At 50.6% G+C, this 15,767-nt stretch overlaps 1 protein-coding gene across 3 annotated transcripts in view; it reads left to right on the forward strand.

The window, feature by feature from the left end:
* UBN1 (ubinuclein 1) overlaps positions 1 to 15,767 on the forward strand; it is a 35,696-nt gene that overhangs the window by 15,393 nt on the left and 4,536 nt on the right. For 2 of the 3 annotated variants that reach the window (XM_056135059.1, XM_056135060.1), the window contains exons 8-15: positions 5,887 to 5,957; positions 7,377 to 7,506; positions 7,646 to 7,764; positions 8,519 to 8,647; positions 8,829 to 8,975; positions 12,091 to 12,141; positions 12,228 to 12,270; positions 14,216 to 15,463. In XM_056135059.1, coding sequence (XP_055991034.1) covers positions 5,887 to 5,957; positions 7,377 to 7,506; positions 7,646 to 7,764; positions 8,519 to 8,647; positions 8,829 to 8,975; positions 12,091 to 12,141; positions 12,228 to 12,270; positions 14,216 to 15,463 — 1,938 coding nt within the window. The remainder of the gene's footprint in view (positions 1 to 5,886; positions 5,958 to 7,376; positions 7,507 to 7,645; positions 7,765 to 8,518; positions 8,648 to 8,828; positions 8,976 to 12,090; positions 12,142 to 12,227; positions 12,271 to 14,215; positions 15,464 to 15,767) is intronic. The other variant, XM_056135061.1, reaches the window with a different exon arrangement.

Genomic DNA, 15,767 nt, shown 5'->3' on the forward strand with positions numbered 1-15,767 from the left:
AAAATATTTGAATGCAGCATACAAAATAAGCCAGACATAATCGCCCAGAACTCTTCTCTTCAGTGCCGTGTGTGCTGCAGTTTTGATCATAAGTATTCTACCTGACTAATGATTTAAATCAGGTGTACTTGATCAGAGTATATCTTAAGAGGATGTTTGGTGGTCAGGAGATGGTTCTGAATTTGGCAGGTTTAAGCATATTGGCCTAGGTTTGCTTTCAGATTTGTGTTTAAAAAAATAAATAAATAAAACAATACTCCTGGTTCTTTTCGACGCTCTGGTTTATATCCAGACTGTTCTGTTAACTTCTGAAAGCCTGAGCCTGAGTCAGGCTGGTGTGGCAGTGGCCTGTTTCCCAAGGGCGGTTTGCCCGTGTCATGTAGGTGTGTTACGGGCTGATAATGCATACTCTTGATTTCACTTCCTTGAGAAAAGATGAACATATTTAGTGGAAACAAAATGGAATGACGTCAAAGTGTTGTTTCAGCAAATCCACCTTCCTGGGGGTTCCCAGGGTGAACCCCAGGAGCCAGCTCTCGTCTCTGAGTGACTGCCAGGCGTGGCTGTGTCCACAGTGAGACAGGGCAGGATAACCATACAGGAGGTAGGCTTGGGTCCTGGCAGGGAGAGGCGACTGGTGGACTCTGATGGGTTGGTTTGAAAACACAAAGATCCATGTGAAACCGTGTTTCAGTCAGCACTGTTCCTAGCAGAGCTAAGACGCTGGGAAGTGGGGTGAGAAGTGGGAATCGGCCATTGTCCTCCAGACTGAAAGTTGCTTGTGGTTTGCAGGTTCCCTTCGAGCCTCTCTGTGTTTTTTCATGCACTTGTAATTATAGTTGTGAAGTTATTTCCCGCCTTATTCACCTAAGAAATGTTACTAGAAATATTTATCATTTACTACTTTTAGTGGTTGCAAGAGAAAGAAGGCTCATTTCAGAAAGTTAATACTTCTGCAAAGGGTCCCTAGGTGCTCTGTTACCCCAGGCCCCGAGCTTGGAGTCCGTGGGGCCTCCTCGTGTGTGCTCGCATGTCCTGAATCCACGGCCACCAAGAATTCTCTCTGATGCATCCCTGGGAAATAATGCTTTTGTATGCAGAAAAAGAACATTATTGTTATGCTATATGTGGATAATTAAATCTTTAGTGGGCAGCCCATGTCCTAGATCTTTTTTGTTTGGATTTATTTTGGGGCCATATGTGGTGGTGCTCAGGGCTTATCCTGGCAAGTTTTCAAAAATACTTTTTTTTTCTTTTTTGAAGCATAGGATGGCCACGGCTGTAGCGTTCAGACCTTACCCCTGACTCTGCACTCGCGGGCAACTCCTAGCATGCTTGAGGGACCAGGTGGGATGTTGGGGATTGAACCTGGGTTGACTGTGTGCAAGGCAAGTGCCCTACTCCTTGTACTATCACTCGGGTCCCAAAATACATTTTTCACACAGTGCCTACTCAAGCAGCTAGAAAGACGGTGTAGCGGGTATGGCGCTTTTCTTGCGTGCATCCAACCTCTGTTTGATCCCAAGCACTGCATGAGGTCCTCCCAAGTAGTGCACAGATGGGCATGGAAAAGCTCTGTGTTGGAGGGATGCTCTTTTCTCTGTATCTCATGGTACTCCCTTCTAGTACATTCTGTGGACCCCAGGAAATGCCACGATGTTATTTGAGGGCCTTCCCCTGTGTTAATGTGTCTTACATTGGGAAGCTCAGGCTTGTTGCCCCCTTAGTTACTGTCTTGATGTAGTTTGGCAGCAGCTGCTTGGTCCATACAGAGGACCCAGGTCTATTTTGGTCCTCTTGCGTGAAGTGTAAAATGGGAGCAATACTAAGAATAGAAATGGAACAGAAATCACATCACCCACCTCCTCCTTGGTCCCCCTGCTAGAGAGTCAGCCCCTGCATCACTGTCCAGGGGACATGCTTGGTTCCAAGAAGGTTGAAAAGAAAACGGGCCTATTTTATCTTTGGGAAAAAAACAAGCCAGACCTCATTCTAGCCAGGAGAAGCTGCTGTCCTGTTCCTGGTGCTGACCTAGGGCACCTTGCCCAAAGTGACTGAACCTTCCCCCTTGGGTGCTGGGCAGTGAGGGCTAAGGGTGGGGGGGGGGGCATGTAGCCTCAGGTGCAACTGGGCTGCCTTCTGCGAGTCCACTTAAAGAAGAGAGGTCCAGGAGGGCACTGGGAGGTTTTATTTTTCTTTTTTAATTGCTGAAAAGAAGTCTGGGAGTGGCTTATCTAGGGACTGAAAGAATGAATTTTCTTACAAATAAAACCCGTCCAAGGTGATTGGATCAGCACGATCTGGCTGTTTGATTTCATCACTTTCTAGTTAATCGAGGGTTGATCTAGGATTTATATAGCTCCTCTGGCAAGGGTTCTTGAGATTGAGGGAGCGCAGGCATTGCTGGAAGACTGTCATTTATATCCAGCTGCTGTTTTTATTAGGTTGATTTAAAAATGCAGTTTCACTAATTACTTTCCTTTTGTTATTGTTTTGGGCTGGAGTGATAGAACAGCAGTAGGGCGTTTGCCTTGCGCGCAGCCAACCCGGCCGACCCGGGTTCGATTCCTCCACCCCTCTCAGAGAGCCCGGCAAGCTACCGAGAGTATCTCGCCCACACGGCAGAGCCTGGCAAGCTACCTGTGACGTATTCAATATGCTAAACACAGTAACAACAAGTCTCAAAATGGAGACGTTACTAGACGTGCTTGAGCAAATCGATGAACAACGGGAGGACAGTGGGGGTTTTTTTGGGTTTTTTTTTGTTTGTTTTTTTGTTTGTTTTTTGGGTCACACCCGGCAATGCACAGTGGTCGCTCCTGGCTCTGCACTCAGGAATTATCCCTGGCGGTGCTCAGGGGACCATATGGGATGCTGGGAATCGAACTTGGGTTGGCCATGTGCAAGGCAAACGCCCTACCCGCTGTGCTATCGCTCCAGCCCCAGCAGGACAGTGTTTGTTTTTTGTTTGTTATTGTTTTGTTGTTTTGTTCCTGCTTTTGGGCCAAGTTACTCCTGGCTCTATACTCAGGAATTACTCTTGGCAGTCTCAGATTCATATGGGAGCTCAGGGATCGAACCCGGGTCAGCCGCCAGCAAGGCAAGCCCCCTACACACTGTAACTATGCCCTGGCCCCACAACTCATTGCTTTCACCATACAACTAGATTTGTGGGGTGAAGACCAGTCTGTGGGGTCCAGACACCTTGGTGGCGGCAGCGGTGGTGTTGGGCTACAGTACCTTTGTACATCAATGTTTTAACACTATTGTAGCCCTGTGACCTAAACTATGATTTGAAAAAAACACAGGCCAAGAGCTGGGGTGGAACAGTGGGGGTGGCCCCCAAATAATGGGGGAGGGGGAAACAGACTTGGGAATATAGCCCACACAATTTAAAAGACCTTAGTGAGAAACTTCTTTTAAACACTTCCATAGTGAGGCCAGAGCAGTAGCACAGCAGGGAGGGCTCTTTCCTTGCAGTACCACAAGTGATCCCTGAGCACCATTGAATGTGGCCTCAAAACTAGAAAGTTCAGAAGCTCTTTCATATTTCATACTTTCCTAGCATATTTTATTTAAAAAGTTTTAGACACCAGAGCTTACAATGCTGTTAATAATAGAATCTCGTGCAGAACACATTTTAATACCATACCGTTCACCAGATTGTTTGTTTACAAACAATTGGTTTCCCCCCATTTTGGTTTTTTTTCTGGGGCCATACAGGGTTATACTCGGTGCTTACTCCTGGCTCTGTGCTCAAGGATCATTTCCTGGCAGGACTTAGGGAACTGGACTATATCGGGTTGGGGCATCAAATCCAGGTTGGCCATGTGCAAGGCAAGCACCCTACCCATTGTACTATCTTTCCAGACCCCAGACGTCTGTTCTTGGACATGTGGACTGTTTCCAGATTTTGGCTGTTGTGAATAGTGCTGCAGTGAACATGGGAGTGCAAATGTCTTTTCTGAGTAGTTTTTGGGTTCTAGTAGTAGATGCCAAGAAATGGAATTACTGGGTCATATGGGAGCTCAATTCCTAGCTTTTAAAGAAGTATTCATATGGGTTTTCCAAAAGGCCAAGCCAGTCAACATTCCTGCCAGCAGTGAATATAAAGTTCTCTTCCCCTTATTCACACCAACACTGGCTTGGGGCCACTTTTTTTTTTTTTTAACGAAGTAGGTCACAATATTTGATTGCATTTAATATTTGAACACCAATCCCACAACCGTATTTCAGATGTTTTCATCCCGAACCCCAACCCCTGCTCCAAAGCAGAACTGAAATAATTTATTTTGTATTGTTTGTTATAAAAAACACTGAAAATGCTCCAAAAAAGTTTCCTTAGAAGAAAGAGTGTGAAGATTGTTGTATTTCACCCAGGGGCCATTAAGCCCTTGTATAAGAGATCACTAATAGTTGTTAAAGGTTGAACCTTGTGTGCATATATATGTGTGTTTGTGTGTGTGTATACATAAAATATATATGTATATGTGTATCTGTGAAAAAAAAATTTCCTCTAAGATTGGTTGCCTCCTACTTTAAACCCCATCAAATGCGGTGCAGTACTCTTGGAGCATGGGTGGTGTGAGATATGGGTTGTCAGCTGTGCGGTCCAGAAATACATTCACTTGTGGGTGAGGCTTAGCCTGAGCATGTGGGGAGTGGCCTTGAGCAGGTCAGTGGTTGAGTTCTAGAGGTTTTCAGCTGCCGGGCTGGGTCCCTTGGGTGGGGAGGGACCTCACCTGCCCTGCTGCGGGGCGCCTCAAATGGAGCAGCCTGGTGTGGGGTCCGATGGGGCATGGTTGTGGTATGTGTCGTGTGATGCTCCCTTCTGGAAAAGGACAACACAGCTCTGGATGTGGCTGATAACAAAATTATCTGGTGCTAGCCAGCGTTGGCTTATGGGTGTGACTGCTGAGTTACCGGAAGTGGATGGAGGATACCGATACCTGGTTCTATTGAACCCAGAGTTCTCAGTCACAAACTCCTGCATACCTGGGTTTTCTGCAGATTCACTTGTGGGTGAGGCCCAGCTCGAGCATGTGGAGAGCGGCCGTGAGCGTGGCAGTGGTTGAGTTCTGGAGGTTTTCAGCTGCCGGGCTGGGTCCCTTGGAGTGGGGAGGGCCCTCACCTGCCCCCTCTGGGGCATTGGGGCCACTTTGTGAGGGTACAGATTTTAGGGCCAGAGAGATAATACAGCGATAATACACTTGGCTAGAGCACAGCCAACGTGGATTCAACTCCCAGCATCCCATAATGGTTCCCTGAACATTGCCAGGAATGCAGAGCCAGGAGCCACCCCTGAGCATGACCAGATGTGGCTCAAATACAGTGATTTGGACATGGCTCTTTAGAGTAACAGTGTTTCTCGACACTAAAGCAGTAACATTTATTATGACTATGGTTGTTTTTATTGTAGTAACATTGCTGTTGGTGGATACCGATCTTCAAATTTTACCTGTTTGTTAAAATTCTTGATTTTTTTCTTTTTTTGTACTGTAGATGTGTGGACATTCCAGCCTACAGTCTAGATGAGAGTGCTCGCCACAGGAGCAGTAGGCTGGCCCAGTCAGATGCAGCTTGGTTGCTTTGTTTTGCTTATATGATTTCTTTTATGTGAATGTTATTTCAAGTCCTGGCACCTAAAGTAGCCCATAGATGCTTCCTCCGTGTTTGAAAAGACCCATATAAACCATTTCTGGAGCATGTAGTGACCGTAGTTGAACTCGAACCGGGATTAGGGCTGGGGAGGAAAGGTATGGTGAGGGATTCTCCAACAGGTGACAGGTGTTTTCTAAGGGACTGGCTGCTTTTATACCTGCGGGAACACATGAGTGCCTTGTGGGGACAGTACACTAACAGCTATTACTGTCTGCTATGACCCAGGCTGCCAGAGCCGCCGAGGGGGAGAGCAGACAGAAGTTCTTCACCCAGGATATTAATGGCATCCTGCTAGAGTAAGTACCTTTCATTTCTCCATATCTTCAGATCATGCCTGGGGTTGGCAGATTGGGGTGGGGGGGAGCAGAGTGTGGCTGAACTCCATAAAGGTGCCCCCAATGATGTGATGGAGAAAAACAGTTGATTTTATTGTCTTACTGTTCTTTTGGAAGGTGGGTCTCCAGAACACCATCGAGGTGAGACAGCAGGCATTGCTGGGGCCTTGTATCTGATAGTCAGGGCTTCCGTGAAGATTTGGTAGCGCTTACGAGTTGAGAGGAAGAAAGAGTAGTCGGTGTGCTTGCCTGTCTGGATCCCCAAAAGTGAGGACAGCAGGTCCAACAACAGTCTGCTGTACTGGGACTCGTCTGCATGCCTGAGAAGTTTTCCTTCTCTCACTTCTACTCCTGGTACTGGTGTCCATCACTAGTCACTTTTCTCCCAGACACCCAAACCTGGAGATGGTACACTGAATGATTTGGATTACAAGCCAAGCACAACCTGCGTTGGTTTTTGGTTTTTTGGTTTTTTTGGCCACACACGGCTTGCTCAGGGCTTCCTCCTGGCTCTGCACTCAGGGATCACTTTTGGTGGGATTTTAGGGGACTATAAATGTTGTGAGGGTTCAAACTGCATTGGGAGCATGCACGGCAAACACTCTAGCCACTGTACTATCTCTCCGGCCCCCAAACTCACATTTTCCAAACTCGGACTGGATTGTGGATGCCCGGCCACTAGTTTTGCCGGCTTCTCTCTGGGAGTTTATGTGGCTAATGAAGCTTGTTGCTCGGGACTTGCACATGTAAGAACATTTTTCAAGCTGCAGTATCCTAGCAGACAAACTGCCTGACTGGAATTTGGATCGGCCAGGCAAGAAGTCAGGAGGCCTGGCTCTCGAAAGGGTCTGTCTGGGGAAGCTGTCTGCTGGCACAGAGCAGGCCTAAGTTCGAACTTCCCAAGTAGACCACACTTCCTGCCTCTTAGACAGGAAATCTGAACGCTTGGTGGTTTCCCTGACCTACTTGTTGGAGAATGGGACCTGGAAATTTGAAAGTGCCATTGCAAAGTGTTTCCTGTCCAACCCAAGGAACTCATTCAGTTTTCCACTTTGAAAACTTTAGTGTTTTCATCATTTACAAACTCTAGAATCGCAAAGCTTGTTCTCTTGGGTTCTGTTTTCTCGGCTCCCTTTGACTTGCTCGTGTCTTGACCTCAATGCCTTGACCTACTTTACATCACCCAGTTCATCGGCTGTGGGAGTTCTTGTTTGCTGACTGCAGACGGGTTGCTTTGCCCACAGTTACGTAGTGTGACCCACGAGATACTCTTTAACTGCCCTGGACCCTTCCAGCTGTCCTGTCCGTGGCAGGGCATCCTAACCACTAGAGAAGTCCCAGTGAGCTGCACGGTGTTGATAATTCTGTTCTGTTCTCCAGCATAGAGGTGCAGACTCGGGAACTGAGTAGCCAGGTCCGTTCCGGGGTGTTTGCCTATCTTGCTTCAATCCTGCCCTGCAGCAAAGACACCCTCCTCAAACGAGCGCGGAAGCTTCACCTTTATGAGCAGGTGGGTGTACTGGCTTCAGGGCCCTGGGTCCCGGGATGGCTCCGTCTTCATGGGCATTGTCTCTGCTGCCGCCTCGTTGCCGAGATTCCTGCTCTGACCTCAGGATTCAACCACTTACAGTGTATCCCGTTCTCCACAGGGAGGGCGGCTGAAGGAGCCTCTCCAGAAGCTTAAGGAAGCTGTCGGCAGGGCGATGCCAGAGCAGATGACCAAGTACCAGGATGAATGCCAGGCACATACACAAGCCAAGGTGGCTAAGTAAGTGGGGGCCCCCCAATACTCTGCATTTTCCTCCTACCCCCGCTGCTCTTCTCTTTTTTTTTTTCCTTTTCTTTTTGGGTCACACCCGGCGATGCACAGGGGTTACTCCTGGCTCTGCGCTCAGGAATCACCCCTGGCAGTGCTCAGGGAACTATATGGGATGCTGGGAACCAAACCCGGGTTGGCCGCATGCAAGGCAAATGCCCTGCCCGCTGTGCTATCGCTCCAGCCCCTGCTCTTCTCTTTTTCCCTTTTCCCTATTTACATTCCTTTTTTTTTTTTTTTTTTTGCTTTTTGGGTCACACCCGGCGATGCTCAGGGGTCACTCCTGGCTCTGTGCTCAGGAATTACCCCTGGCAGTGCTCAGGGGACCATATGGGATGCTGGGAATCGAACCCAGGTTAGCCGCATGCAAGGCAAACGCCCTATCTGCTGTACTATCGCTCCATTTTTTTTTTTTCTTTTTGAGACACCCGGCAATGCACAGGAGTTACTCCTGGCTCTGTGCTCAGGAATTACCCCTGGCAGTGCTCAGGGGACCTTATGCGATGCTGGGAGTCGAACCCGGGTTGGCCGCATGCAAGGCAAACGCCTTACCTGCTGTGCTATTGCTCCAGCCCCGCTATTTACATTTCTTAACGAGACTCCATGTCTCCAACATTTCCACCTTATTTGAGAAGTCCTGGGACTCAGGAGGGGGAGTTCTCCTGTAGTGACCTTCGGTTGCCATTCATTTCTCTTTGCTCTGCAGGATGCTAGAAGAGGAGAAAGACAAGGAGCAGAGAGAGCGGATTTGTTCTGATGAGGAAGAAGATGAAGAAAGAGGGGGCAGAAGGATCATGGGACCCCGGAAGAAGTTCCAGTGGAATGATGAGATCAGGTGTGCGCAAACTGGGACCCTGCCTCATTGGAGGGTTTGTGGGTCCCGTGTCTGAGCTTGCCCCGTGTTTCTAATGAAGGTCAGAAACGGTTCCTTTAATCAGGGCTGCTGAGAACACATGATTAAAACCTCGAAGAGGAATTTGGGGTCGTTTGAAGTTTGACTTCTCCCTCCCCCTCAGGGAGCTGCTCTGCCACCTGGTGAAGATCAAACTGGAGAGCTATGATCTGGAGAGGAACCACAAGGCGCAGTCCTGGGAGGACTACGTGAAGGCCTTTCTGGATGCTGAGGTCAAGCCTCTGTGGCCCAAAGGCTGGATGCAGGCCAGGTGAGGCCTGCAGGCTGCTAGGCTGGTCTTGGTGACGGTACGGGGCAGCCTCCTGTGGCAGGAGGGAATAACATGCTGCTTCCGTGTCAGGCACTGCCTCGTGGGCGTGGCTCTGATCTCACCTGGGTCGTTGGCAGCGTGCTGGTCTCTGGAAAGTGGTCTTCTGGTCTTTTCCTCGGAGTTTCTGTGGGTGTCGTCTTTGTCTTCCTTTCTCTTGCTCTGGTTGACAGCTGACTGCGCACTTGGCCTCAGCCGCCGTTTGCCGTTTGAGTCGATGGCTTCCGCTCAGAGTTGAGACTGATTCAACTTGGGAACATTATCTTTACATTTTCAGAAGGTGACGGGGGTTGGGCCATTGCCATTGGCGCTTAGGGGCTGCTCCTGGCTCTGCTGTGCTCATGGTTCCTTCCTGGTGGTGTTCAGGGGACCCTGTGGGTTGCCAGGAGCATCTGCGTGCAAGTCGAGTACCTTAACCATGGTGTTCTCTTTCTGGTCCAGAGAGTTTTTGTTTGTTTATATTTTGTTCTTCGAAATGATGTAGGTCACAGACAATTTTTTCTTTTCTTTGGACCACACTTGGCTCTGCTCAGGGGTGAAGCCGGAGAGACCCTGTAGTGCCAGGGATTGAACCAGGGCCAGCCTCACGTGCACACATATTCTCTCTCTCTCTCTCTCTCTCTCTCTCTCTGTCACGTACACACACACACACACACACACACACACGCTTTTCCAGGCCTCATACATATGAGACCATCTTGGAAATATTTTTTCCAATCCAAAGTCTCATTTGCCAGTAGCAGGGCTGACCTGTACTATAGTCAAGGACCAGGCTTTTCTCTCACAGCTTTCTCTGTGTTGTGTGTCTTCCCATGGAAGAACTGTCTGTAGTACCCAGAGAAGGGTTAGATGGAGCTGCTAGTGGTTTTGGTTTTATTTTAGCATTTTCTTTTCTTTTTGGGTCACACCCAGCGGTGCTCAGCCAGTAATTTCTGGCTCTGCACTCAGGAATTACTCCTGGCAGTGCTCGGGTGACCCTGTGGATTGCCAGGAATCGAACCTAGGTTGGCCACATGCAAGACAAATGCCTTACCCTCTGTGCTATGACTCCAGCCCCGTATTTTAACATTTTTATTATGATAAAATACACTTAAAAGTACCATCTTAACCGTTTGAAAATACACAGTTGAGTGTAATAAAGATGATCTTATTGTTAAATAACTGTCACCACCTTCCACTTTGTCATTCTTCTCATCTTGCAAAACTGAAACTCTAACTCCTCCTTCTCTCACACTGGCGGCCTCCCTTCTCCTTTTTCTCTCTCCCAATTTCACATTCTGAGTGCTTCATGCGAGTGGGAGCACTCTGTTTGCCTCTTTGTGCCTGGTTTGTTTCCTTCACGTAGTGGCCTCAAGGTTCATCCACGGTGAATTTCCTTTCTTTTTCAAAGGTCCGGTGATAATCCGTTATGCCCCTCTCCAATCTTTTGCTTCGTGGTGCATCCCACAGTGGGGACTTACATCGCTCCCTCTTCGCTGTGAGCAGTGCTGCTGCGGTGTGAGGGAGCAGTGTTCTTCTGAAACCCTGCTTTCAGTCCTTTTTGGTCTAGACCCAAAAATAGAAATGCTGTCGTGTGGTGGTCCTTTGTTTAGCTGAGGAACCAGTGTCCCTTTTCCCATCGTGATGGTATTATTTTACATTTCCTTTTCCACACGTGCTCCTCAGCACTGGGTTTCTGTTTCCCCCCTTCTCTTGATTGCTGTTGTGGTGCTCACCTGGACCCACACATCGTGTTGTGGTGCTCGTGCGCTTGGCTGGGTTGCACTCTTTAGTCATGGTGTGGGCGCGCATCCTGCTTGCTGTGTTTGCTGGGGTTGGTGGTGCTGCTCGTGTGTGTCTGCCAGGAATCACACTTCCTGGCTTGGTGTTCGCACGTCTTCTAGTTGCTGTGGTGTCTGGGATTGTGCTAAACTCTTTAATTGCTTTGCTTATGTATACCTCATGGAGGTATGGCTGGAAATTGCTTTTAGCACTAGGAATCATAGAACTCAGAACAACCAGGCTAATACTTGGTCACTTGGCTACAGCTGGGATTAAGTGTGTGATGTTATACGTGCACTGCAGGTACCCCAGGCCAGTGCTGCTGGAACGTCTACATGTGACGAGAAATTCAGCCATGACAAGCCTTGCCAGAAACACCACCTTTTTTTGCCCTTCTGGGGCCATACTTGGCTGTGCTTAGGGCTTACTCTTGACCGTGCATCCAGGGGTCACTCCTGGCAGCGCTTAGGAACCATATGTAGTACCAGGGATCTCACCTGGGTCTGTTGCATTCCAGACAAGCTCCTTACCCACCGTACTGTCCTCCAGACCTTTGAATGAATTTTTGGTTATTGTGTGTTCAGCAGTCTTTCACTGTTGGGAAATTTTGGCATTCCCGTGACCCATTTCAGGAGCGGGCTGTCCCTGGGACTCCTGCTTTCTGCTGTGTGTGGCGGTGCTCATCCGAGCGGTGCATTTCCGTTAAGCTTTTATCTGCATTTCTCAAATGATTGAAGGTGTTGAACATACACTTCAAAAAGTTGTACTTTTTTGGCTATGTCTCTTAAGTGAAATGTCTGTTTAAGTTCTGCCATTTTGGGATTAGTTTGCTTGTTCTTGAATTTTAGGAGTATTTTCTGTGCTTTAAGTCTTAATCAGATATGAGATTTCCAATATTTTTCCCCGTTATATGAGCTATCTTTTTACCCCGCTGGTTATGTCTTTTGCTGCAGAAAACAACTAACTTTGTGCAGTCCAGTTTGTCTGTTGTTGCTTTTTTTTGTTTTGTTTTGTTTTGACTACAGTGCCAGGGTGTACGCGCTTGGTTCTGTGCTTGTCGCAGGTCACACGTCACTCTGCGAAGTCCAGGGGCAATGCTGCAGCTTTTGTTTTTTAAATAAGCCTAGACTTGGCTTTTGGTGGCCAACGCATCCACTTTAGTTCCTCTCTCCAGATACTCAGCTCACCAGTCCTCTGCATTTACTGCATAAAGGCCTGGGGCCGGGAAGCAGATGCGCCCTAGAGCAGTCTGCGCTCAGGCCTTCTGCAAACTGCGGGTGTTCTCCGTTTCTTCCAGGACTCTGTTTAAGGAGAGCAGACGGGGCCACGGGCACCTGACATCAATCCTGTAAGTGCCCTACCTTTTCACTTCTCAGGCTTGGTCTGTCTGCTTCGCGTCTTCTAACCGTTTTCTGTATTTGTTCCTTGGAACAGGGCCAAGAAGAAAGTCATGGCTCCCTCTAAAATCAAAGTGAAGGTGAGTCATTCTGCTCGTGCCCTTGCCTTCTGTTCTCTCTCTACCCCTGTTTATCAGGCCTCTCAATCGATCACTGTCACACTGTCCTCCCGTTGTTCATCGATTTGCTCGAGCGGGCCCAGTAACATCTCTATTTTAAGACTTGTTGTTACTGTGTTTGGCGTATTGAATATGTCACAGGTAGCTTGCCAGACTTTGCTGCACGGGCGAGATACTCTCGGTAGGTTGCTGGGCTCTGAGAGGAGCGGAGGAATCGAACCCGGCTTGGCCAGGCTGGCTGCATGCAAGGCAAACGCCCTACCACTGTGCTATCACTCCATTCCAGCCCTCAATTGATCATTGAGCTTTTTTTTTTTTTTTTTTGGGTCACACCTGGCGATGCACAGGGGTTACTCCTGGCTTTGCACTCAGGAATCACTCCTGGCGGTGCTCAGGGGACCATATGGGAGGCTGGGAATTGAATCCGGGTTGGCTGTGTACAAGGCAAATGCCCTACCTGCTGTACTATCGCTACAGCCCGATCATTGAGCTTTGCTGGTGCGGGGACAGCTGCTCTGAGTGGCACTCTGGAAGTTGTGCCAACTTGGCATTGCTAAACATCCCCGTTTCTGCTTTCCTTTAGGAATCATGTGTCAAGCCTCCTTAGGGGAGGGACTGGGGTTTGGCAGGACAGAGACTGAGCCAAGTCGCTTAATACCTGCACCTACATTGTTGAAGACAGTCCCCAGGTAGCCAGCTTTTGGGGCTGTGGATTAAACGAGGTCGCCCTGGAAGGGCTGAGGAGTGGGGCATTCCTGCCTCGGCCTCCGTGCAGGCTCAGGAGAAGCTAGGGGGACAGGAAGGACAGCTCTAGTGAGGGGCAGAGGTGGAGGGCAGCACAGTAACTGGAGAGCAGAACTTGAAACTCGTCCCGGACTGCGCAGGACCCGCTTGGGAATAGAAATCGCTGTTTTAGCACAAGCGTTCCTATTTCCGGAGATGCTGTCGTGATCTCACTCTCTGAATGCGTGGTGGAAATGAGCTGTTTGCGTGGCGGATTCCTGTGGCTGGCTGGCTGTTCGTTCCTGTTGCCCCTCAGAACACTGTGTTCTGGACTTGAGCTCCCCATTCCTGCTTCCGAAAAGGAGGCAGGTACCAGCACAAACCAAGAAAACAAGCTCGTTTGTGTGTCCTATTTTGTGTGTCCTCGTTGCAGCTGAGGGACTCCCTAAGTTAGTATGAGTGCTTTTTTTTTTTTCCAGTACTAGGGGTTGAACCCAGGACATCACGTGTAATGCAAGTACTACTGCTAAGCTATATCTCTATCAAACACTAAGGACACAAGAACTTTTTTTTGGTGGGTGTAGGGGGAGACACCAGCAGAGCTTAGGGCTCATTCCTGGCTCTTTGCGTAGGGATCACTCCTGATTGGTTTCAGGGGACCCTATGGGGTGCCAGGGATCGAACCTGGGACAGTCTTATGCAAGGCAAGCACCCAGCCCACTGTACTATTTTTCTGGCCCCACATTTTTTCCCTTTATTTTTGAGGCGGATACACCAGCCATGCCCAGGGGTTACTCCTAGTGGTGCTTTGGGGACCAGGGTATGCTAAGACTGGACCTGAGGCTCCCACAGGCCACGTTTATGTTCCAGCCCTTGCTGCCATCTTCCCCAACACACACCCTTCCGTGTCCCTGAGGAGTGAGGGTGCTTGCGGCCAGAGTTTCTCTGCTCAGTTCTTGTCCGTTTTCGGAAGCACAGCAGTCTCGGGCTGGGAGTCGAGTCAAGTCAGGGTGCAGAGTGAATGGGGTGTGCAGGGTCCTTGTGGAGATGCACGTGCTTCTCACCACCCCACCTTGTGATTTGGCTGGGGGCTGAGTTCTTTGTGCTATGTGACCTTGTCACCGCCTGGGCCAGCGTGGACGGCCGGGCCTTGCTGACCACCCCCATTTCTGCTTCCCTTCAGGAATCATGCGGCAAGTCTGATAAGAAGGTTTCAGTTTCATCGGGCCAGACTGGTGGCCCCCTTGCTTTGCCTTCAGAACATTTGGGAGGCGGCCAGAGCTGCGGGTCTGCAAGCCGGGAGCTCCCGTCCCAGGCCGCAGGCAGCCTCGCTGACTCTGCTCCTGTCGGCCGGGAGGACCCACTGGAGGGGGACTTGATCCGGAATTCCACTTCCTCCTTGGAGGCTGTGTCCAAGGAACTGGCCACGCTGACCAGCAGAGCCTCCGGGAGCTCTGAGTTCACACTCCCTACGCCCTCCAAGGCACCTGCGGAAAAGGGAACAGGCGTTCTGTGTACCGAAGAGAAAAGGAACTTCCCCAAGCCCAGCCCTTCTGTTCCTCCGCCCTCCAGCTCTCTGCATTCACCCCTCAATTTCCTGGCGGAACAGGCTCTGGCGCTGGGGCAGTCCTCTCAGGAGAAAAAGCCAGAGGGTTCCGGCTACAAAGAGCTGTCCTGCCCGGCTCCTGTCAGCAAGGGCCTGCCAGACGCGCACCAGCCCAAAACAAAACACCACAGTGTGCCACGGACGTCTCACGGACCCCAGGCCGCCGCCCCCCTGCCCAGCCCCCAAGTCAAAGTCTTTCATGCAGGCACTCAGCAGCAGAAGAACTTCCCTTCCCCAGCCCCGTTGGTCAGTAAGCTTCAGTCCGCACCCCCACTGGTCAGCAAGTTCCAGGGCCCCAAGGCCCCCTCCCCACAGTGTCATCGCTCGCTCCTCCAGCTCGTCAAGACCCCTGCCAAGGGCCAGGGCTTCCATCCGTCTGCGCCCTCCTCCTCAGGAGGCTCGCAGGCAGTCAGCAGCAGCGCTCACAAGACCTCCGCCGCTTCTGCCGCTGCCCTGGGCCACCCGGCAAAGCAGCACGCGGCCAGCTCGGGCCCCACGTACAAGAACAGCCCCTTCACCGGCTCCGTCTCCAAGCACGGCGTCGCTGCCGGCAGCTCTTCCTCTGGGGCCACGTCGGTCCAGGGTGCAGCTTCCGGGAGCCTGCTCCCCGGGGTGCAGCCTCCCTCCACGGGACAGTCTGCCAGCCGACCCCTCCCCGGGGCCACCGTGAAAAAGCCGTCTGTGCCCCAGAAGCTGACACTGGTGGCCCCTCCCGGAGGCCCAAATGGAGACTCTAGCGGCGGGACCCAGGGCGTGGCCAAGTTACTGACCTCCTCCCTGAAGCCCAGCGCGGTGAGCAGCGCAACCTCGTCTACCTCCTTGCCAGTGAGTGTCCCACACATGCCGTGCGCCAGTGGAAAGTGCCATATGCCCCGTCCGGGGGACTCTGAAAGTGTGGGGGTCGGGGAGGAGCGGGGAGCGTTGGAGCCAGGAGGACGGGCCGCCTCTGGCCAGATCTTTCCTCTTCGGGGGCCACGGGCCTTGGGAGCCAGCCTGTCAGCCTCAGGAGAAGGAGGTGGGGATGGACAGGCCAGCCTGACGCAAAATAGGGAACTGCCTCTTCCCCCTCCGGCCCAGCCCTTCTCTCCAGACAAGGGGGTGGAAGTGGCCTCCTCTGAGAGGCGACGAG

Source organism: Sorex fumeus, unplaced genomic scaffold (genome assembly GCF_029834395.1).
Source record: "Sorex fumeus unplaced genomic scaffold, SorFum_2.1 ptg000110l, whole genome shotgun sequence".
Taxonomy (NCBI): domain Eukaryota; kingdom Metazoa; phylum Chordata; class Mammalia; order Eulipotyphla; family Soricidae; genus Sorex; species Sorex fumeus.